Source organism: Oncorhynchus nerka, linkage group LG20 (genome assembly GCF_034236695.1).
Source record: "Oncorhynchus nerka isolate Pitt River linkage group LG20, Oner_Uvic_2.0, whole genome shotgun sequence".
Classification (NCBI taxonomy): Eukaryota; Metazoa; Chordata; class Actinopteri; order Salmoniformes; family Salmonidae; genus Oncorhynchus; species Oncorhynchus nerka.
The window spans coordinates 35,262,701-35,286,337 of NC_088415.1; the positions used below are offsets into that span (position 1 = coordinate 35,262,701).

General features: G+C 44.5%; 1 protein-coding gene across 1 annotated transcript; it reads right to left on the reverse strand.

Moving 5' to 3' along the window:
• Positions 1-22,888, reverse strand: LOC115102356 (protein bicaudal D homolog 2-like). Its single transcript, XM_029622240.2, is given in 11 exon segments — positions 1-570; positions 1,702-2,029; positions 4,649-4,800; positions 9,054-9,230; positions 9,651-9,916; positions 9,919-10,570; positions 12,935-13,399; positions 16,417-16,569; positions 16,821-17,033; positions 21,249-21,582; positions 22,687-22,888. Coding segments are annotated over 10 exon segments (2,661 nt in total). The 5' UTR covers positions 21,498-21,582; positions 22,687-22,888; the 3' UTR covers positions 1-564.
• Between the last annotated feature and the right edge of the window lie 749 nt (positions 22,889-23,637).

Genomic DNA, 23,637 nt, shown 5'->3' on the forward strand with positions numbered 1-23,637 from the left:
TGCCCATGAAACCTGTGTTGATATGGGGCACGTCCGGAATGGCACACCATTCCCTACCTACTGCCCTACTTTCGACCAAATCCCTATGAGCCCTGGTCAAAAGTAGTGCACTAATGTAGGGATAGTGGTCAGGCTATAAGCAGCAGTTGTCTAAGGGGGATGCGGTCTGACACCACTGGGAGAAGCCCGTTCCCTGTCATGTTGCCAGGCTAAAAGTCTTCACTAGTGTTAAAAAGACATGCAGCAGCATCAAAGTGGAATATAGAACCTTGCATAAATACACATCGACAGCAGGACAAATAAAGGGTAGATAATACTGTGCCGGTCAGGAAAACAGTCTTTTACTTCATGAAAATAAAATGAGCTTTTTTTGCTTCTTTTACAGTCCTTTACTGGTTGCATGCAGGTAGGCATCTTTGGTCGATACAGAAGGTGGGGAGATGTGTTCGGAGCAGCCAGTCCACTGGGTCTGGGATGAAGAGGATGTCTTGGGAGGAATGATGACGCCAGGAGGTCGACATGGAGAACACAGGGGATTGGGGTGATCATGATGGCTGACTGGTTTCACCGCTGCAGAGACAGGGGGAGGCAGATGCATAAAAACAAAAAGGACATTTAGTAATAAACCAAAGGACCAGAACAAACTGAAAAAGGATATGGTCACCGATCCTAACAGCACACCAAAACACAACAAATGATTAAGACAACAGGTATGAGGAGGTTGGCAATTGACAATAGGTTTCTGGGGCTATGTGGTGCTATTAGTACAAAACCTATGCTGAGGCTGGGTGTATTGCATTTTGCTAGTTTACTTTCTCTAATCTGGGCAAAATTTTTCAGCACTGCTGAAGGTGTGCAAAGGTAGTTGGTTAATGGTTACGACTATTTGAGACTAGAGAAAACTCATGTTGACGAAACGTCAAAGTGTCACTGGTTGCATGAGCGTGATTCACTGGGTTGTGACCTATGACACCTGGCTGGTTGTGGATCACTGGTGCCTCTAGAACCGGGCCTACTCAAACTACTCTGTGATTCTTCAGTGTTTCTATGACCTGGGGCCTGTCTGGTCTTTCTACCAGCTCTACTGGTCTGACTAGGGGGAGAGAGGGGAGCTGCTGCAAGGCACCTTGAGGTTGCAGCAGAATTTGAACGGGAAGAGCTTGTGGATGTCGTCTCTGAAGAACTTGATTTGTAAACAACGTTGTGTTGTTTTCTACGAACAGAAACCTCCAAGGTTGGCTTTAACACTGGCTTAACAGTGCCCTGTTGGTCCAATATGTTGACAGAAGGGACACAGCAAGACCTGGAAGAGGCCAGATTCTCTATCGATCTGGAATTGAAAGACTTTACTCTGGAGGCAGAGGACGAGGAGCACAAAGTACGATTGGAGAAAAAGGTGCCTTCACGATTAGGGCCTACAGCCCTTCTGGCACCACTTACAAAAGCACGGCCAAAGACGGCACTATCCAGGGAGCTGGACGACCCTCTACGGGAGTCAGACTGGGTGTCATCCTGTTCCTCCCAAAGACTCAGCCCTGCTCGGAACACATCAGTGACACTACGACTTCTAATGAACGTGGCATCCCTGGGGAGCTTGGCTGCTCTGCGTGGTCGGGGAGCGGTACAAGAGGAAGAGGTATGTAGGGGAGGAAGAGGGTCAGGATGGAAGGAGGTAGTGGTGGAGGAAGACCGGGTTCTTACAGGGCTGGTGTGGATGCTGCGGGTGAGGGCTCGGAGGTGATGGGTGGCGGTGCTGGGCACGTTGTTGGTGAGCACCGGGCTGGAGCGGGGGCTGTTGCGGCGGGGGCTCCGGCCCGTCTTGGTGCCTAGTTCCTTAGCCCTGGTGCGGCGGGGGCTGCTGCCGAGGCCGTGGGGGGACAGAGGGGCCTCCAGGTCCTCCAGGCGCTGGGTCAGGGCCAGCTTCTGCTGGATGGCCATGCGGAGCAGGGAGTTCAGGGTCTTCTTCTCATCCTCCGCCACCGCTAACTGCCTCTGCATCTCGTCCAGCTGGGTGACATACTGGTCACACCTGAAGACACATGCATGTTAGAGCAACACAATCACACATTTAGTAGACACGTTAGACAGTTAAGTATGTTATAGGAACTGTGCAATTAGACAAAACATATCTGAATTATATTTTGTATATCTCAACAGCTATGACGAAAAGACAGAGAGAGGAAGATGACAGACACAGAGTACACAAAACATTAAGAACACCTGCTCTCCCATGACACTGACCAGGTGAATCCAGTTGAAAGCTGTGACCCCTTACGGATGTCACGTGTTAAACCCACTTCAAATCAGTGTAGATGAAGGGGAGGTGACACGTTAAAGAAGGATTTTTAAGCCCTTGAGCCATGGGTTTTTCGTGTGCCATTTAGAGGGTGAATGGGCAAGACAAATGATTTAAAGTGCTAAGTGAGTAAGCTCACATGAGACAAACCCAAGAGAAAGAGAGAAAGCCAAGAAAATACCCCAAAAAAAGCTACGTTTAGTTTCCGAATTCATTGAATAAGTGTTACAATTTCTGAGTGAGGTCAACATGACACTGTGGGGAAGTTGCTCTAAATGTCCACTTGGTGGCACCATTACACAAAGTTTACCAAGTCATTTCAAGAGGGTCCGTGCTCAATGCAGTCAGTCAGAATCAGGTGTAATCAAACGTCAGCTCATTTATTGTCCCTAGAGAAGAGACCGAGTTTATTGTAGTGTCCATGCCCCAATGAATTGAGGCTGTTCTGAGGGCAAAACTCAATATTGTATGTTTTGTACACTCAGAGTATTATGCAATTCTATGATTAAGCACATAAAAATGTTAAGTGCACACACACACACACAGAGAGAGAGAGAGAGAGGTCCCGTACTGGGAAGAAATCTACTTGTACCCCAGCTAAACACCCACCCCTACTTAGGCCAAACCTTAGAAATACAGACACCGTAGTCCCGAACAGTGTAGCCAACATCAAGACACAAAAAACAAATCCCTTTGTCCTGCCACACACTAATTAAGGATATACATGCCAACACTCAAATACTGTATCTGCCTACCAACACACAGAGCACCGCAAGTGAGTCAGGGGCATAGCCTGCATGGGGAGGGAGAAGGATCCCTGCACAGAGGGGTGGGGAGGGAGAAGGGAACGTTGCGTGGAGTGGCTTGCAGTGGCTGTCCCTGTCCCGACACAGGTCGGTCCAGGGCAGTGCATGTGCGTGCTAATCTGCACGTGAGAAGATGGATTGTTGCGGACTGCAGAGTGTGGTAAAAGGCCTCTAATCTGATTAGACGACACTGTAGTGGCAATGTCTAGTACGCGTCCCAAAATGGCAGCCTATTCCCTATTTAGTGCGCTCCTTTAAACCAACGCCCATAGGGCTCTGGTTAAAACGTAGTGCAGCATAAAGGGATAGGGCTCCATTTGGGACGTAGCCAAACGTTGGTCCACAATGTCATGGCACGTCGGACTGTCTCATCTAAACAAGAGCCACAGGAGCACAGACACTAAGCATGACGATTAACTTTAGCTGATTTAAGCTGGAGAACAATTAGTTCCACTGGAGGGAGCCTGTCCACTGCTAGGTCTACATCTGCTCACAGCAGCAGCGGTAGGAGAGTCTGGATGTGCAGGCCGAGTGGAAACGAGGCCTAGAACGGTAATGCAAAACAAGGCCGACCACAGGACTTTGGACAAATGTCACGCAATACGTACATTTTTGATTGTAGCGTAACACAAATTGATGCAGAAAGTGTAAATACTTTTTCCTGTGTTTTCCTCAGAGATTTGAAATGGAGCATATCCACTTGCAAGGCTGAATTCTGTTTCAGAATTGTCAAAAAGAAGAAATTAAAACAGTGCTTCTCCAACTCAGGTCTCTAGATTGATGTTATTCTCTGTGATTGTGAATATATACTCAACAAAAATATGAACGCAACAACTTCAATGATTTTACTGAGTTACGAGTTACAATAAGGAAATCAGTCAATTAAAATAAAATTAATCAGGCCCTAATCTATGGATTTCAGGCCCACCCACTTGGGACCCAGGCCCAGCCAATCAGAATGAGTTTCCCCCCCAAAAAATGGGCATTATTACAGACCGAAATACTCAGTTTCATTAGCTGTCCAGGTAGCTGGTCTCAAGACAATCCCGCAGGTGAAGGTGGATGTGGAGTTCTTGGGCTGGCGTGGTTACATGTTGACAGTGGAGGCGGCTTATGGTAGAGAAATTAACATGACATTTTCTGGCAAAAGCTTTGGTGGACATTCCTGCAGTCAGCATGCCAATTGCACGCCCCCTCAAAACATGCGACATCCGTAGCGTTGTGATGTGACACAAAACTGCACATTTTAGAGTAGCCTTCTATTGTCCTCCAGCACAAGGTGCACCTGTGTAATGATCATGCTGTTTAATCAGCCTCTTGATATGCCACACCTGTTAAGTAGATGGATTATCTTGGCAAAGGAGAAATGCTCACTAACAGGGATGTAAACAAATCTGTGCACAAAAAGAGAGAAATAAGCTTCTTGTGTGTATGGAACATTTCTGGGATCTTTTATTTCAGCTGATGAAACATGGGACCAACACTTCACATGTAGCGTTTATATTTTTGTTCAGTATGAAAGGAGAGTATATAAAAATGACTGTACCTGCTGGTGAACATGACCCTCAGTGAAGAGAAGGTGGCAGCGTCCTCCTTCAGGGCCTTAAGCTCGTTCCTCAGCTTCACCATAGTCTCGGACACCATGCTCTTCTCCGTCTCGTACTTGGTCTTCAGGTTGCTCAGAGCCAACTCTGCCGTCTGGAATAGAAACATTATGGCTTGTTTGTTTTGTTCCCCAGCTGTAATATCAAGAACAAAAAACACACTTCAAAGTTACCACCCTATTCTCTTCCCAACAGCAGAAATATGACAAACGTATAAAAATAATCTGCCGATGTAAATTCATAATTCAGCCTACAAAGATATTGCACATTGCATACAAACCAACCGCGCGTAAGAGAGAGACAGCGTCGCAGTCACCAGATGGTGCCGCAAAGTATTATGGGATGCACCTCCGTCACTAAACTTCAATTCCGAATCGAGTCCAAAGTCCTGGTCCAAGTGCTCGAGTCTGAGTCACTAGGTCCACATTAACTCAAAATAAAAGTCATATACCCAGTCAGATTAGTGTAGAATCAAGAGGAATTGAGTCAAATTGTTTGCTATCCTTTTCCCTTTCTTTCTGTGCCACCAAATGTTTGCATATAGGCTACTGGTAATGTCACCAGGGTCACGTTCAGTTGCATAACGTTTTCCAACACTGCAGACAGAAATTCAATGAATCGAACCAACGTTATTCCTTATTCAACATGTCAGAGAGGCATGTTTGTTCTACATAGCCTATTTCTATCTGAATGTTCCAAAACGTTGTGTCCCGCTGAACGCGCCCCAGGGTGTTATCTATAGCTAGCTAATGACATAACGTGACTGAACAAGGTGTAGCCTAAACATATGGTTAAACGGTCCAGTCCGCAAGTAGCCTTGTTTTAGGAACGGCCCGCGATATGCTTTATGAATGTAAAATGCAGGCCTCCCGAGTGGCACAGTGGTCTAAGGCACTGCATCGCAGGGCTAGCTGTGCCACTGGAGATTCTGGTTCGAGTCCAGTCTCCGTCGCAGCCGGCCGCGACCGGGAGACCCATGGGGTGGCACATATTTGGCCCAGCGTCGTCAGGGTTTGGCCAGCTGGGATGTCCTTGTCCCATCGCGCATTAGCGACTCCTTTGGCGGGCAGGGCGCAGTGCACGCTGACAAGGTTGCCAAGTGCACAGTGTTTCCTCCGACACATTGGTGCGGCTGGCTTCCGGGTTAGGTGGGCATTGTGTCAAGAAGCAGTTGGGTTGTGTTTCGGGGACACACGGCTCTCGACCTTTGCCTCTCCCAAGTTGTGCCGGTATTACGGGTTCTAATCAATCTGTTTTCCTGAGGCTTGGCTACAGAACCTGGCTATGAAATGCAGTGGGGAAAGTGGGAGGGCTGAGCGAGACTACAAATTACAAGACTGTTTTTCTCTCCCTTGAGCATAGAAAAGCAGGCAGTCTTTTCACATTTTTTATAGTCTTACTCTAAAATGGATTAAATCATTTCCCCCCCTCAATCGACACACAATAACCCCTTATGACAAAGCAAAAACAGGTTGAATTTTTTGCAAGTGTAATTCAAATAAAAAACAGAAATACCTTATTTACATAAGTATTCAGACCCTTTGCTATGAAACTCAAAATTTAGCTCCAGTGCATCCTGTTTTCATTGATCATCCTTGAGATGTTTCTACAACTTGATTGGAATCCACCTGTGATAAATTCAACTGATTGGACATGATTTGGAAAGGCACACACCTGTATATATAAGGTCCCACAGTTGACAGGGAATGTCAGAGCAAAAATCAAACCATGAGGTCAAAGGAATTGTCCGTAGAGCTCTGGAGACAGGATTGTGGCGAGGCAGATCTGGGGAAGGGTACCAAAACATTTCTGCAGCATTGAAGGTCCCTAAGAACACAGTGGCCTCCATCATTCTTAAAATGGAAGAAGTTTGGAACCACCAAGACTCTTCCTATAGCTGGCCAGACGGAAGCCACTCCTCAGTAAAAGGTACATGACAGCCCACTTGGAGTTTGCCAAAAGGCACTTAAAGGACTCTCAGACGATGAGAAACAAGATTCTCTGGTTCGGACTCTCTGCAGCATCATGCTGTGGGGATGTTTTTCAGCAGCAGGGACTGGGATAATAGTCAGGATCGAGGGAAAGATGAAGCGGAGGAAAGTACATAGAGATCCTTGCTGAAAACCTGCTCCAGAGCGCTCAGGACCTCAGACTGGGGCGAAGGTTCACCAACAGGACGACGACCCTAAGCACACAGCCAAGACAATGCAGAAATGGCTTCGGGACATGTCTCTGAATGTCCTTGAGTGGCCCAGACAGAGCCTGGACTTGAACATCTCTGGAGAGACCTGAAAATAGCTGTGCAGCGACACTCCCCATCCAATCTGCCAGGACTTAAGAGGATCTGCAGAGAAGAGTGGGAGAAACTTCCCAAATACAGGTGTGCTAAGCTTGTAGCGTCATACCCAAGAAGACTCGAGGCTGTAAACACTGCCACAGAGGTGCTTCAAAGGAGTAAAGGGTCTGAATACTTATGTAAATGTGATATTTCCATTCTTTATTTTTAACATATTTGCAAAATAATCTAAACTACAGTTTTTGAAGAAGTCAAGGGGTATGAATACTTTCCAAATACACTGTAGCGATACTTTTTTACTATTAAACTCAATACACTAGGCACAAATGTCAGTTCAACGTCTAGTTTCGATTTGGTTGTCAACGGGAATTCAACAAGATATCAACCAAGAATTTCACTGCGTCATTGGATTTAGGTTAAATGTTGGGTGAAATACTAAATTCCCTTACGTTGATTACTTTTTGCAAATCCTATCAGTTTTCCCGCATTGATTCAACGTCATCACATTGGATAGTTTGGTTGAAATGACGTGGAAACACTGGTTCAACCAGGTTTTGCCCAGTGAGAATGCTGGGATTGTTTTTTTAACCAGGTAAAGGGTAGCTAACTAGAAGGCAGACTAGTTAGCTACAGGGAAGCAAGAGAGTCGTCTGCGATGTGTAAAATCAGCCTGTCTGTCTGTCTGTAGCTCACCAGCTGATGTAGGCTGTAGCGTGGGCTGCGCATCGGTGCTGCTCATATTAATTGTGCTCATCATTGGAATGTTCTCAATATCTCCAAAAACTCTTGTCCTGTCCACTTAGTACTCAGATCATTTGGTCTAGTCTCATTTTAGTCAACTGAAATGAAAAATCATTTGAGTTTTTTCTGGTTCTATTTAGCCAGCTATAGTCTTGTCAATTGCCTCTGAAAAATAAGTGTTTCACGAATATTTGTCACTATTTTTATTGACAAAATTAACACAGATGGGACATATTTGTAGCGATGAAAATATCAACCCTTTAATTAAACAGAAGCAAGAACTACAGCATGTACCCTGTCAAAGCTTTACTGAAGGAAATTACTTTTCTAGCAGTGTGCCACTGTGGGGAACAAAGAAAGCTTCAGCAGAAGTGTAATCATATTAAGTTAATAAATATTAGAACATTTCTCACAGCAGAAAAGGAGAGAGCCAGACATCTGAATTCAGTGGCTAACCCATGACAGAGAGGCTACCCTAATCGAGCAAAGATTAGCCTCACACAGTGTGTGTGTGCGTGAGAGCGAGAGACAGAGCGAGCGACAGAGCAAGCGAGAGAAAGCGAGAGAAAGCGAGACCGAGAGAGTGAGGAGGGGTTGACAGCAGAATCAGGTCAGCCATGTCGGGATGCATACAGAGTAGAGGGGAGAAAGGAGCAGTGTACTGGAAGATCTCTGAGGAAAACGTCATCCTTCAACTACAGCTCTCCATCTCTACACTCAGACCATCCAATGACGTCTAGCCTACCCCTTCCCCCTCTTCTTCGGGAATATCATTTCAACTGTTCATGGAAAAAATCAATATTGATCTCAAAAAAAAGATCAAAGAGTGAACTGAACAGAGGAATGTGCCCTGCAGGCAGACTGGTGGATCTAGCAGTCAGAAGGGGTTTATTGACAGAAAGCTGGAGCAAAACGTTACTGTTGTTGCTATGGGTCAGATACCCAAGGAAATAGAACAGGATGAAAACCTTCACAGCAAGCAAAACAATGGAGAAAGACCAGAGGAAGTCCTGTTAAATGTTCAGTTGTTATCAAGTGAGAATGTTCTCTACAGACTTTGGTCTGAGGATTACAGGTCAGAGTGTGAATGAGAGTCATTCAGCCAGACAAACCCTGAATGGAAGAATAGATCCGCCAGGGAATTAAACTTATTTTCAACACTAAAAGAGACACCACTCATTGATGACCGATTTCAAGATCAATAGTGATTTACGGTGACCTTTCGGAGTCTGACTGGTTGTGTGTGTGTGTCCTGTGTGTGTTCAACTTGGCGTGCCCATTGAGTGATTTGTCTGCAGTGCTGTCTGTACCTGTTTGTTGGCTTTGAGGACCGTCCTCAGAGTGGCGATCTGCTCTCTCTTGGTGCTGAGGAGAGACTTGAGCTTCAGCACCTCCTCCATGAGGGCCTCGCTTTCCAGCTCCCCTCCGCAGCTGATCCCTCCCGAATAGGGCAACGTGCCCCTCTGGCGACACAAATCCACCGCGACCTGGGGCAGGCAGTTCACAAACCATGAGTGATTGTTCTAGTATCGTTATTAGCTATTACATTCAGTTTCACTAAAGCGATGGACCACTCAGCACAACATGTGTTAGAATTGGTCATCGTCCCAGCCTTTATCAAAGTTTATCAACCCAAAACAAAGCAAGGATTCCAAAATGATCCTCATAAAGGAAGACAAATAACCACAATTGAAATATTATTACATATGTAGTCTTAGTGATCTACAATCTACAGATATCCACTTTCCCGATCAATGCCAAGCGCCAGACAAGCTGCTTAAAAGCTTTCGGAAGCCAAATAACACATTCTGTACTGTGGGATCAGAATTCAGCATACTACGACCTTACTGAAGTGGCCATTAAATATGTATGTTGAGTGGAAGACAACATGGCGGCCGCACTCGTACCTGGAGGTGTTTGATCTGGCAGCGGATGACAGCCACCAGGTTGCGGACGTTGGAGGGGTCCCTGAAGTCCATGGTGGGGGAGCTGGGGCAGACTTGGGCGGGGGAGGAGCAGCGTGGCGTGGGGGAGTTGTCACGGGAATCCTGGGGAGTACCAGGCCTGCTGTCTCCATCCCCTCCGTGCACTGCCTTCGCAAACAACTCATTGGAGCGTCGCTTGTTACGTCCGTGATGGGGATGGGGGTGCAGGTGGTTGGACTTCCCTCCACTCCCCCTGACTGGCCCCTGGCCCCGTCGCGGTAGTAGTCCAGGGTGACGCGTTTGGGCGTGAGGTTGTTGCACACACAGATGTGGTGGTAGAGGTTGGCCAGCTCCTCAGAGAAGGCCAGCAGCTCCTCCTGTGCCACGCTGAGATGACCCTCAGAATCAGTAGCCACTTTCCTCGTCACGCCGATCTCCTTCTCCAGCTCGCTGATGCGCTCCTGGTCTTGCCGGCTGGACTTGATGCACTGGCGGATCTTCTCAGCCAGCTCATGGGCCTCTCCCCTCCACCGCTCCTTCTCCTGCCGGCAGCGCTGCTCCAGGGCCGAGTAACGTTTCCCCGCCTGGGACAGCTCCTCACGCAGCTTCAGCAGCTCCTCGCCGGCCGCCTTCATCCGGGCCTCCAGCACCTCTGTGCTCTTCACGTCCAGCTCATAGTCGTAGTCAGCCAACCTGTTCTCCAGGGTCCTGGTGCTCCCGGCCCCCTGGTCTCCCGCTGCCTTCCCCTGGGGCAGGATGTGTTTCTGCAGCTGCACGGCCTCCAGCTGCTGGGTCAGGGAGCCCACCTTGTCTTCCTGCTCACTGAAGGCCTGCTGGGACAGCTCCAACTGCCTCTGGAGGTCCTGAACCGTGTTAGCCAGACCAGTCTTATCCCGCTCAGCCTGGGGAAAGAGACATGGAAAAACAGAAAATAAGACAAAAACATCTTTGCTTGAAAGAGGCATTATAGCTACAGTACCAGTCAAAGGTTTGGACACACCTACTCATTCAATTTACTATTTTCTACATTGTAGAATAATAGCGAAGACTCAAAACTATGAATTAACACATATGGAATCATGTAATAACTAAAAAAAAGTGTTTAACAAATCAGAAAATATTTTATATTTGAGAATCTTCAAAGTAGCCACTGATGGACATTTTCTACATTTTTCTTATTTTACTTATGTTCTATTTATGTGCTGTTCTATAAACCAATTTCTGTGTTCACGCAAGTGGCTAACTGAACAAATCCTCACTATGAGTAGCTGCAAATTGGCAGTAAACCCTATTTGGTAAAATATCAAGTGCATACTATGGCAAGAACAGCTCAAATAAACAAAGACAAACGACAGTCCATCATTACTTTAAGACATGAAGGTCAGTCAATCCGGAAAAAATTCAATTACTTTTAAAGTTTCTTCAAGAGCAATCTCAAAAACCATCAAGCGCTATGATGAAACTGGCTCTCATGAGAACCGCCACAGGAATGGAAGACCCAGAGTCACCTCTGCCGCAGAGGATAAGTTCATTAGAGTTAACTGAACCTCAGATTGCAGCCCAAATAAATGCTTCACAGAGATCAAGTAACAGCCACATCTCAACATCAACTGTTCAGAGGAGACTGCGTGAATAAGGCCTTTGTGGTCGAATTGGTGCAAAGAAACCACTACTAAAAGGACACCAATAAGAAGAGATTTTCTTAGGCCAAGAAACATGAGCAATGGACATTAGACTGTTGGAAATGTTTGATTTTTGGTTCCAACTGCCGTGTCTTTGTGAGACGCAGAGCAGGTGAACGGATGATCTCAGCATGTGTGGTTCCTACCGTGAAGCATGGAGGAGGAGGTGTGATGGTGTGGGGGTGCTTTGCTGGTAACCCTGTCAGTGATTTATTTACAATTCAAGGCACACTTAACCAGCATGGCTACCACATCATCCAGCAGCGATACTCCATCCCATCTGGGTTTGCACTTATAATTTTTTTTTTTTACCAGGACAATTATCCAAAGCACACCTCCAATCTGTGTTCGGGTTATTTGACCAAGGAGAATGATGGTGCTACATCAGATGACCTGGCCTCCACAATCACGTGATCTCAATTCAATTGAAATGGTTTGGGATGAGTTGGACCACAGAGTGAAGGAAAAGCAGCCAACATGTGCTCAGCATATGCGCGAACTCCTTCAAGACGGTTGGAAAATTATTCCTCATGAAACTGGTTGAGAGAATGCCAAGAGTGTACAAAGCTGTCATCAAGGCAAAGGGTGGCTACTTTGAAGAATCTAAAATATATTTTGATTTGTTTAACACTTTTTTGGTTACTACATGATTCCATATGTGTTTTTTCATAGTTTGAGGTCGTCACTATTATTCTACAATGTAGAAAATATAGATATTTTTTACTAAAGAATAACCCTTAAATTAGTAGGTGTGTCCAAACCTTTGACTGGTACTGTAAATATAAATGCAATTTTCTATTATCCCTTTTCCAGGGCATTTCAAAGTGCCAATTATGTGTCAGATTACTCCAGCAAGCATTTGGGTGGCTGAACTAAACGGCACATTCAATACACGACAAATGTCAGTAATACATTTCTCCAGGTTGATCCATCTTTGCTGAGACAAAAGCAGAGGTTCTCTCTGAGACGGCACACACACACACACACACATTTCACCATCCAGTGCTTTCAATCTCACTGCATTATTCATGACGTGGAGCAGCACTCGAGACACACAGCCTCAACATGCTCGTTCAGTAGTCCTGACATCTTCTGGGCCAGGGCGGCAGCATACCTACCCCCCGGCTAAGTGCTTTATAAATGATACATTTACACAACTGAAATAGGACAATAAATTATTGGTTGGGACAGAGCATACTGTGGAGCTAAAAGAAGTGTAGAAAAGTGGTAATTGAATGCGCAATATGGTGTTTGATAGGCCGTTTCAAACAGTTACTGACAGTACAGTTACACGAAGTGATCCAATGATATCTGTAGCAGGATGTGGTCTATAGCAGGAAGCTTACTTGACTGAAACCTTTACAACTCATATATAGGACATCGCCATGGCAAGAAGTACTGCTGATCAGAGACCTAAATCTAGACATTGACACACGTAACTACTAGTCTACAGACCATCTCTGTTACAATCTTTTTTCATTCCAACAATTACTTACTGAAAGTGAAGACCGATGATTACTTGAAATGAGTTAGTGTCCATAGAGTATGCACCAGTACGTACATGGTTTTGATCCCATTGCATACCTGCATGAGTTGCTGTTTGAGTTTCTGTCCGTCAGAGAGGTGCAACTCGCTGAGCAGGTCAGACACCAGGCCAGGGGCAGGCCTCAGGAACACGTCACTGTTCCTGGGGGTGGAGTAGCGCTGGACGTGCCCATTAGCCTTGGGGTTAGGAGGAGCGCAACCAGACCCAGGGCCGTCGTTGCAACCGCTATCCTTTTCTTGCTCCCGGTCCCCTCCGCTGTCCCCACTGTCATCCAGCTGCATCTCCAGGTGTGTGACCGAGTCGAAGGGGTTGAGGGATAGGGCCGAGAGCTCCCTCCTCAGGGTGTTCTTCTGCTCCCGCTCCTCCTTGAGGGCCTCCAGGGCCTCGTCCAGCTGACGCTCGGCGATCTCCCTTAGCTGCGCCGCCTCCTCCAGCTGGGCCCGGAGAACGTCGTCTTGCTCCTCCTTGTGGGTGAGCTCCAGCTTCACCGCCTCGAACTCCACCTGCAGATGACAAGACGAGAGAGAGGCCATGTGATTACAGAGACTCGGAGTGTAGGACTGAGTGTTACGGGCAGGGTTGGGGATTACATGTACATTACACCAACAAAAAATGGTAACTGTAATCTGTTACGCGACCAGCAAAGATATTGTAATCAGGTTAGAGATACTTTTGAAAATCTTGATTACTTAAGAGTATTACCTTTAAATTCAGAAAGGATCTTTGCGGAATTTATTGTTGTTGACAGTTTCTCAATGACATTCAAATCAGCATTGAAAAAGGGTGCAAGTTTAAGTTTGTTCCACCTGAGCGAGTCTGACCACAAATCAGAGACCACTACGATGACACACTAAATGGGTTTGATGGATTGTGGGAAAAGAGCAGGAATAGGCTTTTGTAGGCTACAGTCCAAGCTATGTCTTCCAATGGTGGGACTGCTGTCGGCATCCATAGATTATACAATTTAAATAAACACTTGGAGGTAAGGGTGACTGCAGTGGTGTAGTCTACGGCGATACAGATATTACTTATTGTTATCTACATAGCACATTGATGTGAATCACACTGCTGCTCTCTCATTTAGCTATTTACGCCTTACGGATTGTGGTTGTTGTAGGTGGCTGTTCACAAATCTGTCTATTTGAATCCAATAATGTTTGAATTAAACTAGTTTGTGCTGCCTATCAATCATTTTTTGAAACCAGTGGACAGCCAAGTGAACAATGCGCTCTTGTAACAGCTGCACAGTGAGGATCCCAGCCTAAGGAATAAAAGAGGCGCTTTTATTGCTCAATTTCATTCAAGCTGATAAAAAAAGAAACTCCATAGGAACTTGCACACTTTTGATACTTAAAAAGGGTCATCTGTAGTGGCTAAAACTATTTTTGAACTTACAAATTATATGTTAATTGATTCTTGAAGAACATAACTTATAAATGCCTCATGAGCTTAGTTCAAATGTCACACTCGATGAGAACCCAAAATATAAGCTGGTTTTCCTCCAATGTTTGTAAACATTGTAAATGTAAACATTGTAAATGTATAGCCTCATAACATGGTTAAAACAATCATGTTGATATCATGGATGGTCAGTCCTTCCATCCATAGCTGTCTATTAATCTGAGAGTGGTTACATTTCTCCAGGCCCATCCCTCAGCTTTTTGTTGATGAGTAAAATGAGTTTACGTCACATTTACAGTATGCTTATGCGTGACCAGGATGAGAATCAAATCTGTCCCGATTGTTCGTAGAGACTTCCCACATCAGAGATGCCATTGTATCCCATCTGAGATGACTCCCCAACAATGAGTGTGTGTCTCAGACCGACAGGGGAAGGAACTGTCAGCCAAACCCAACACACAAGACTAGCCCTTATTCATGAACCACTTGGAAAGAATCCTCATCACACACCCTCAGAGTCTAAACCCAGTAGGAGACGGAGACTTAATGGACAGGAAGAATAGAAGCCTACCAAACACAATATAGTGCTGAGAGATTAACAGTTATTTTACCTTTATTTTTTAAAAATTATAATTATATTCTGCTAGTTTATTTCCTGTGAGCTCAAGGTGCACATTGCAGTTTCTATAGAGAGATCAGATCCAGCCTGAACTGTGTGATGTAGTAGGGAGATGTAGTTTCCAACAAGCCAATATTCTACATAATTACCACATTTTATGCACTAAACTAACTACAATGACCATAATCCATTGCACATCTACTTGTCCGTTCTGTGTTTCTTTTACACCTGTTATGAGAGACAAGAATGCGCGATCATGAGGGATATAGAGAGCAAGTGTCGCTTCCCAAGGTATCTCTACCTGAAAATACATGATCAAAGTGATTGCTAGTTAATATTCAGTCAAAAGTAGGCCTTATTTACAAAGTACTGATTTTGTCAGACAGCATGGGTAGCAGCTCTATAGAGACGAGATGAAATAATAAAGTCATTAAATACAACAAATGTAATATACACAACTGAAATATTTTATTAGTAACTTTATAAGTAACTTGAATAAATGGTTAATAAGTGATAAGCAGTAATGGGCAGTCACTACCATCATGGGAATGCATTGTTTTATTCTGTGTTACAGCATTAAACCCAAATAATCAAAACAAAAAACTTTTCTTTTTTTTTTTAATAATCGAACCGACCTAAAAAAAAAAATCAAAAATTAAAACACTAATTGCTCAGCACTACCACAGAATGATATGAAACCCCCCATTAAGAAACTAACACACTCCAGGGCCTCCCGGGTGGCGCAGTGGTCTAAGGCTGTGCCACCAGAGACTCTGGATTCGAGCCCAGGCTCTGTCGCAGCCGGGAGGTCCATGGGGGGGACACATAATTGTCCTAGCATCGTCCGGGTTAGGGAGGGTTTGGCAGGTAGGGATATCCTTGTCTCATCACGCACTAGCGACAACTGTGGCGGGCCGGGCGCAGTGCACGCTGACCAGGTCGCTAGGCGTACGGTGTTTCCTCCGACACATTGGTGGAGCTCTGTGTTAAGCACCAGTGTGGCTTGGTTGGGTTGTTTTTCGGAGGACGCATGGCTCTCGACCTTCGTCTCTCCGAGCTCGTACGGGACTTGTAGCGATGAGACAAGACAGTAACGGCTAACAATTGGATACCTCGAAATTGGGTAAAAAAAATATTTAAAAAATTTAAACTAACACACTTTTAACGTTTGTTATGACGTTGCACATTTTTCAGCGGTTACACAAGGTACTGAGTCATTCGAGGTACACATTCCATGACCCTTTTGAGAAGAATAGGAGTATTTTGGCCCAACTACTGGCTGTTGTACTGGAGGTGCTGATGGGAGACCAGGGTTGTGTTCAGTAGGGCACACTGTAGCAAAACTTCATGCAATAGAAAACTAAAAGCAGTGTTTTTACTGGACAGGTTCAGCTTTTTCCTCCCAGTTTCAAAAACATTCTCCCTACTGAACAAGGCCCTGTTGTGTTAACTGAGTATTATTATCAGTAAGGCGAGTGGTTAGAAGGGAGGAGCTCTGACCTGGTTCTCCTTGAGTACAGACACCTGTTTCTGCAGACAGGTGTTCTCCTCCTCCAGCTCACTGTTGTCCTGGAGCTGACGGAGCTCCCGCACCTTATACTCCTTCATCTCATTCCTGATGTGGCCCTTCTCCAGCTCTGAACACTCACACTCCTGGGAAAAACACACACTCTCAGCATACAGTTGAACTAATAACACAATGTTATGGAAGCACTGCACACTGCTCTTGACACACAAGAGACTAGCAGGAAGTAGAGTGTAAAATGAGCCTATTTAACTGAGACCTACATTTCTCTCTTAGATGGAGAGACATACAAATGCTACTAAATAGTTACATTCATCCATATAAGTGAATAGTGGTGTGTAAAGCATTAGGTATGTCAGTGAATGATCGCTATTAATACCTTCTTCAGCTGGGAGGAGAGGCCGGCCTGTCGGTCTATCTCAGCGTGAGCGTTGCCCAGAGCGAGGCGCGCCTGCCGTAACTCGGCCTGCAACTCAGCCATGCTGGTTGCCATGGCAGCCTCCTTGCTGGCAGTCTCCTCCAACAGGCACTCCTCGCGGGTCTCCCCATATGCTGTTGCACGCTTGTGGCAGGTCACAGAGTCTGACAGAGCCTAGTTGCACACACAGACAAAGCAAAAAGAGCGGAATTTACTTGGGCGTCATCCAGAGTCTGCCAGAGACCACAGACAGACGAAGACAACAAAGGTGCCATTTATTTGGGTCTCCAGTTGTTCGTGTGACCACCATATGGTGGTATGTAAGGCACATGGGTCATCAGTGGGGTGCACCATGAAAGGCAAGCCGGAAATTAAAACACGGTGCCAAGTGGCACATCTACTTAGACCCCAAGACTACAAAGATGTATATCGGTGGCACTGGTAATAGGACTCCACAGACCAGCTGTCGAAATCTGAGCAGTCTTGAATATTAAGTACATCCCATGCATATCTTATGCCTACGTGTCATCAGTTGAGAATGTGGTACAAACCAGTTTCATCTCAAATGACAACTTTGTTCACTTTACCCCACAAATGTAATTTGATAGTTACAACTTCTAAGCAAAACAGCCTATACTCATTTAATATCACAACATTATAGGGGTGGTATAGAACCCAAAATCTATTGAAGTCATACTGCAATTGGAACTAATTAATATGTGAAATACAGGTATGGCCCCATAGCAGCTTTCCTTTCACATGTAACATTGAAGTGAAACATGTGTGATTAATTAAAATTAATTAGATTTGGTTGATACTGGGAGTGCAGGTGGAGACAGACTCTCAGAGCACAGCAGCAATCTCAACAAGACCAACCTAAAACAATTGAGGCTTACTTCAGTTACCTCTACTCATCCTGATAACTGCAAGTCACTCTGGATAAGAACGTCTACTAAATTACACAATTGAACACCAGGTTGTCGGGTTCTCGGTCATGTTGTTGCAGGAGGTAATGTACAAAAAGAAATGTGCACCAGTCATTCAGTTACATAAAATGTGGTATTTACCCAGAACATGCTATGCATTATATGTACAGTTGGAGTCGGAAGTTTACATACACCTTAGCTAAATACATTTAAACTGAGTTTCACAATTCCTGACATTTAATCCTAGTAAGAAATCCCGGTCTTAGGTCAGTTAGGATCACCACTTCATTTTAGAATGTGAAATGTCAGAATAATAGTAGAGATAATTATTTATTTCAGATTTAATTTCTTTCATCACATTCCCAGTGGGTCAGAAGTTTACATGCTACCAAATACTAATTGAGTGTATTGCCTATAAAATTGTTTAACTTGGGTCAAACGTTACGGGTAGCCTTCCACAAGCTTCCCACAATAAGTTGGGTGAATTTTGGCCCGTTCCTCCTGACAGAGCTGGTGTAACAGTCAGGTTTGTAGGCCTCCTTGCTCGCACACACTTTTTTAGTTCTGCCCACTAATTTCCTATAGGATTGAGGTCAGGACTTTGTGATGGCCACTCCAATACCTTGACTTTGCTGTCCTTAAGCCATTTTGCCACAGCTTTGGAAGTATGCTTGGGGTCATTGGCCATTTGGAAGACCCATTTGTGACCAAGCTTTAACTTCCTGACTGATGTCTTGAGATGTTGCTTTAATATACCCACATAATTTTCCTCCCTCATGATGTCATCCATTTTGTGAAGTGCACCAGTCCCTCCTGCAGCAAAGCACCCCCCACAACATGATGCTGCCACCCCCGTGCTTCACGGTTTGGATGGTGTTCTTCAACTTGCAAGCCTCCCCCTTTTCCCCCCAAACATAACGATGGTCATTATGGCCAAACAGTTCCATTTTTGTTTCATCAGACCAGATGACATTTCTCAAGGATGAACCAGACTTGTGGAGTTCTACAAAAAAAAAAAAAAAATCTGCGGTCTTGGCTGATTTCTTTTGATTTTCCCATGATGTCCAGCAAAGAGGCACTGGTGAGTTTGAAGGTAGGCCTTGAAATACATCCACAGATATACCTCCAATTGAATCAAATGATGTCAATTAGCCTATTAGAAGTTTCTAAAGCCATGACACCATTTTTGGAATTTTCCAAGCTGTTAAAGACAGTCAACTTAGAGAATGTAAACTTCTGGAATTGTGATACAGTGAATTATAAGTGAAATAATCTGTCTGTAAACAATTGTTGGAATAATTACTTGTGTCATGCACAAAGTATAGGTCCTAACAGACTTGCCAAAACTATAGTTTGTTAACAAGAAATTTGTGGAGTGGTTGAAAAACTAGTTTTAATGACTCCAACCTAAGTGTATGTAAACTTCCGACTTCAACTGTACAGGGTCTGTTAGAAGGTAGGCAAGGGGCCTAGTTGGAATGAGTGGTCAAAAACAATATTACCCAAATGTGAATAAATCCAATTACAATATATTCAGAGTATTTATTTATATGAATGACACTTTAATAACCTTTATACAGTGATAATGATGTGTGCTTTGACTCTGATAGGGGTGAACATACCAGGGAAAAACACCTAATACCATAATGTTGTCTGCATCAGACAAAGCATCTTAGATGAGCGTTGGAATTATACTGAACAAAAAATCTAAAATACAACCATTTCAACAATTTTACTGAGTTAGTTCATATGAGGAAATCAGTCAATTTAAATAAATTCATTAGGCCCTAATGAATGGTTTTCACATGACTGGGAAGGCAGACATGCATCTGTTGGTCACAGATACCTTATAGGAAATGGGCCTCAACTCTACACGGTATTTCTGAGCATTCAAATTGCTTATGCCTGCCCATACCATTTTAAAGTGGTATTTTTTTTTTAAATTCTACCCCTTTTTCGTGGTATCCAATTGGTGTAGTAGCTACTATCTTGTCTCATCGCTACAACTCCCATACGGGCTCGGGAGAGACGAAGGTTGAAAGTCATGCGTCCTCCGATACACAACCCAACCAAGCCGCACTGCTTCTTAACACAGTGCGCATCCAACCCAGAAGCCAGCCGCACCAATGCGCCGGAGGAAACACCGTGCACCTGGCCACGTTGGCTAGCGCGCACTGCGCCCGGCCCGCCACAGGAGTCGCTGGTGCGCGATGAGACAAGGACACCCCTACCGACCAAGCCCTCCCTAACCCGGGCGACGCTAGGCCAATTGTGCGTCGCCCCACGGACCTCCCGGTTGCGGCCGGTTACGACAGAGCCTGGGCGCGAACCCAGGGACTCTGATGGCACAGCTGGCGCTGCAGTACAGCGCCCTTAACCACTGTGCCATCCGGGAGGCCCCATTAAAGTGGTATTTTATTGTCCCCAGCACTGCCATCACGGGGCACTCTTTTCACAAAGTTGACACCAGAAAACCACATAACGCCATACAGGTGGTCTGCAGTTGTGAGGCCAGTTGGATGTACTTCCAAATTCTCTAAAACAACGTTGGAGCGGCTTATGGTCGAGAAATTAACCAATTATCTGAAAACCGCTCTGGTGGACATTCCTGCAGTAAGAATGCCAATTGCACGCTCCCTCAAAACATGAGACATCTGTGGCATTGTGTTGTGTGACAAAACTGCACATTTTAAAGTGGTATTTTATTGTCCCCAGCACCTGTGTAATGATCATGCTGTTTAATCAGCTTCTTGATATGCCACACCTCTCAGGTGGATGGATTATCTTGGCAAATGAGAAATGCTCACTAACAGGGATGTAAACAAATGTGTGCACAACATTTGAGAGAAATAAGCTTTTTGTGCATATGGAACATTTCTAGTAGAGATAAACAGTAACATACACATCAACATCGTATGACACTACAGAAGCAGAAACTGACCTGTCCTCCTGATCACACAAACTGAATTATTCATATAAACACCAGGCCTCGTTTTGAGTCTTGGGGAACTTTCATTCAGCCAAGCTAGTAACATGCAACAACATGATAGAGTATCTTTAAGGGACCTATCAAATGTTCAGTAGGCAATGAATAACTCGCTATGCAACACTGGATTAACAACTACCTAGCAACATTATGATTGTGATGATTTCTTAGATCAGAACAACTTTGCTAAAAGCTTGTGTACTAACAGCAAGCCCGTTGTTTGGCGAATCCCAGATTGGTTAATAGATAGACATGTGTGACTGGCACTTGTTCATACGGAAGTACTTAGTGTTAGACAAAGCCATAAGAAACGTATGAACGAGGTCTCAACTCAACCACAGACAATGTCAGCACCATGCACACATAGTAGTAGCTGTACGTGTGCAAGTAAGGTTTATATTAGCTATATTGAACATTTATTTTAATGGCCCGATTATAGTGTTTCTGCTTTTTAGAAAAATGACAGATTCTGCTGACCTCTTTTAGCTGCTGCAGCTCATGTTTGAGAGTCTCATGCTCCTCCTCCAGCTGGGTGTGCTTCTTCTTCAGTTCGGCGCTCTCCTCTAGCACCACCAGGCCATACCGGGCCGCCTGCAGTTTCTCCTCGTTGGCCTCCTGGAGCTCCAAATTCAGCCTCATCACCTCCACTCTCAGGTCACCGCCACACAGCTCCATCTCCTCATCTCCCTCAGCCCCCGTTGGGCCTGACTCCTCTACCTCCAGCATCCTGTCCTCCTCCTGACTGCTGTCTCACAATGCACCACAAGGACACCTGCTTCTTCCTTCAATCCTCCTGCCTCATTACTGCTCACTGTGGGAGTGGAGGAAGGAAACACACCGCCCAGGGGCATTTAGGGATCATCATACTGTTCATTGCCACAAATAGTAACCAATGATGTTACAGTTGAAAGCGCAACTAACCCGAGGTAAAACTATGATTTAATATGACTCCAAGAGTTGCTGACAGCTGACAACTAGCTAAAATTAAGAGAATACATTTGGCAGCCCAGTCAGTCATCAAGAGTCAGATTAGGTGGTTAGATGAGTTTAACCAGTCCCTCTGTCACTTTCTTGTGATCTTTGTTGTCAGGGTAAAGGCCCGTGAGTGCAAAGAAAAAAGCAACTACATTTGTAAATTATGTTACAGCATTTGTTTACATGCTCAGTTTTTAGCCTAACATTCTGCCACTTGAGCAAGAAGCTAGCTATCATGTTTTACATTTCATTTTAAATGGAACTTTTATTTTAATTAGGCAAGTCAGTTAAGAACAAATTCTTATTTACAATGACGGCCTACACATAATTTATACACTTAGAAATCTGCATATCTCTCGGGATATTGTTGCAGCATCTAACGTTAGATAACTTTTACAGTCAGTCTCCTGCTGTAACGTAGACTGGCTGTCAAATTAATTTCAAGTCTGTCCAATGAATTAACGTTACCTACAATTCCCAGACACTAACGTTAGCTAACTCATTGGCTGGCTAGATGTCATTCAATCAACGTTAGATAGTCTAACTTGCCAATCATGTTCTAAGCTAGTTAGGAGTCGTTATCTAACTACGATTAGTAAACTAGTTAGTTCAAAATGGATGAACTATGGTTATGTTAGCAGAGTTGAGTCTACCCAACACGAAGATTATCAACTAGCTAACGGTTAACTACTTTAGCAAGCAAGCAAGCGAGCTAAAACGTTCACATTGTCTTGATTATCCCTAGCTAGCTAGTTGACTTAGGTAGCTAACGTTAGTTGTCAGAACTGTCAAAACAAAGACTCCTACTATAGCTAGTTAGCCATCTGTGGTCAGACTAACTAACTAGTTTGTTAGGCAAATTGGCGTTAGCTATTTAACGATAGATAGCCGCAAGAGCTAAAACAAGTCAAGTGCATCGCTAGCTTGCTAAATCACTCACCTCCAATATCGGTGCACTTGTGTTGCCAAAAGTCAACGTTATTTCATAGTCGTATATCGAAATCAAGCTAACCGGCAGGGTTCAGAGAATTTGACACTTCCCAGTCTGCGTGGACTAGCTAGCTCATCGTTAGCTACCCACCCAGGTTTCCCGACCAATGTGCGCCTCTTTGGCTTGAGCACGTTGAAAGTCATTGGGCACGGAAGCAACCGGAGTAGACATTAGGGACAGAGCGGTGAAAGACTGCCCCCTACGTCGAGGATCACAACGTTTGGAAGGTGGAATTAGATAGCTACCGTGCACCCGATTTGAGAATTTTTTTGTTTTGTTTTACTTTGAGCAAAAATATTTTCTAAATGTCAAATAAAAGTCCAAAATAACGAGAAGGATATAATTGCAGACTGCAATTAGGGGCGTTTTCAAATGTAGGGTTTCTTGGTATCAAGTTTTTTTCTTCCATGCATATATACGTACTTACGGTTTAGTTCCTTGTTATCCAATCCGCACGTTTTTGCAGGCTGCATTTTCAATTACACATGTTGTAAATCCAAAATGTAAAAAAGCGTGAAAAGTTTGTCAAGAGTGCTGTAAAACCATGATTAAAGATTGTCACTTTGAACATTAATGACATACGGTCTCAAAGCTGGAATTAAAAAGGCTATTGTCAAGCTAAACATGTTTGGCATGCCAATGAGTGATAAGGAGTTGTCAGGCATTATAGTAAAAACAGACTGGCACTCAGGCTAGTTTGATAATCGTAACAAACTATTATCATAAATGTGCGATTGTACAATACACCTGACATCACTTCTCTACTTCAATTTGAACTCTGGCAATTTAACATTAGATAATGTATCTGTCATTCTGTGTTTTGTCTGTGAAATGAGACCTGCTGTTGTTGAAGTTTTATAACTCGTATTGAAGGTTATAACTTCTATTTCAGCTTCAGTC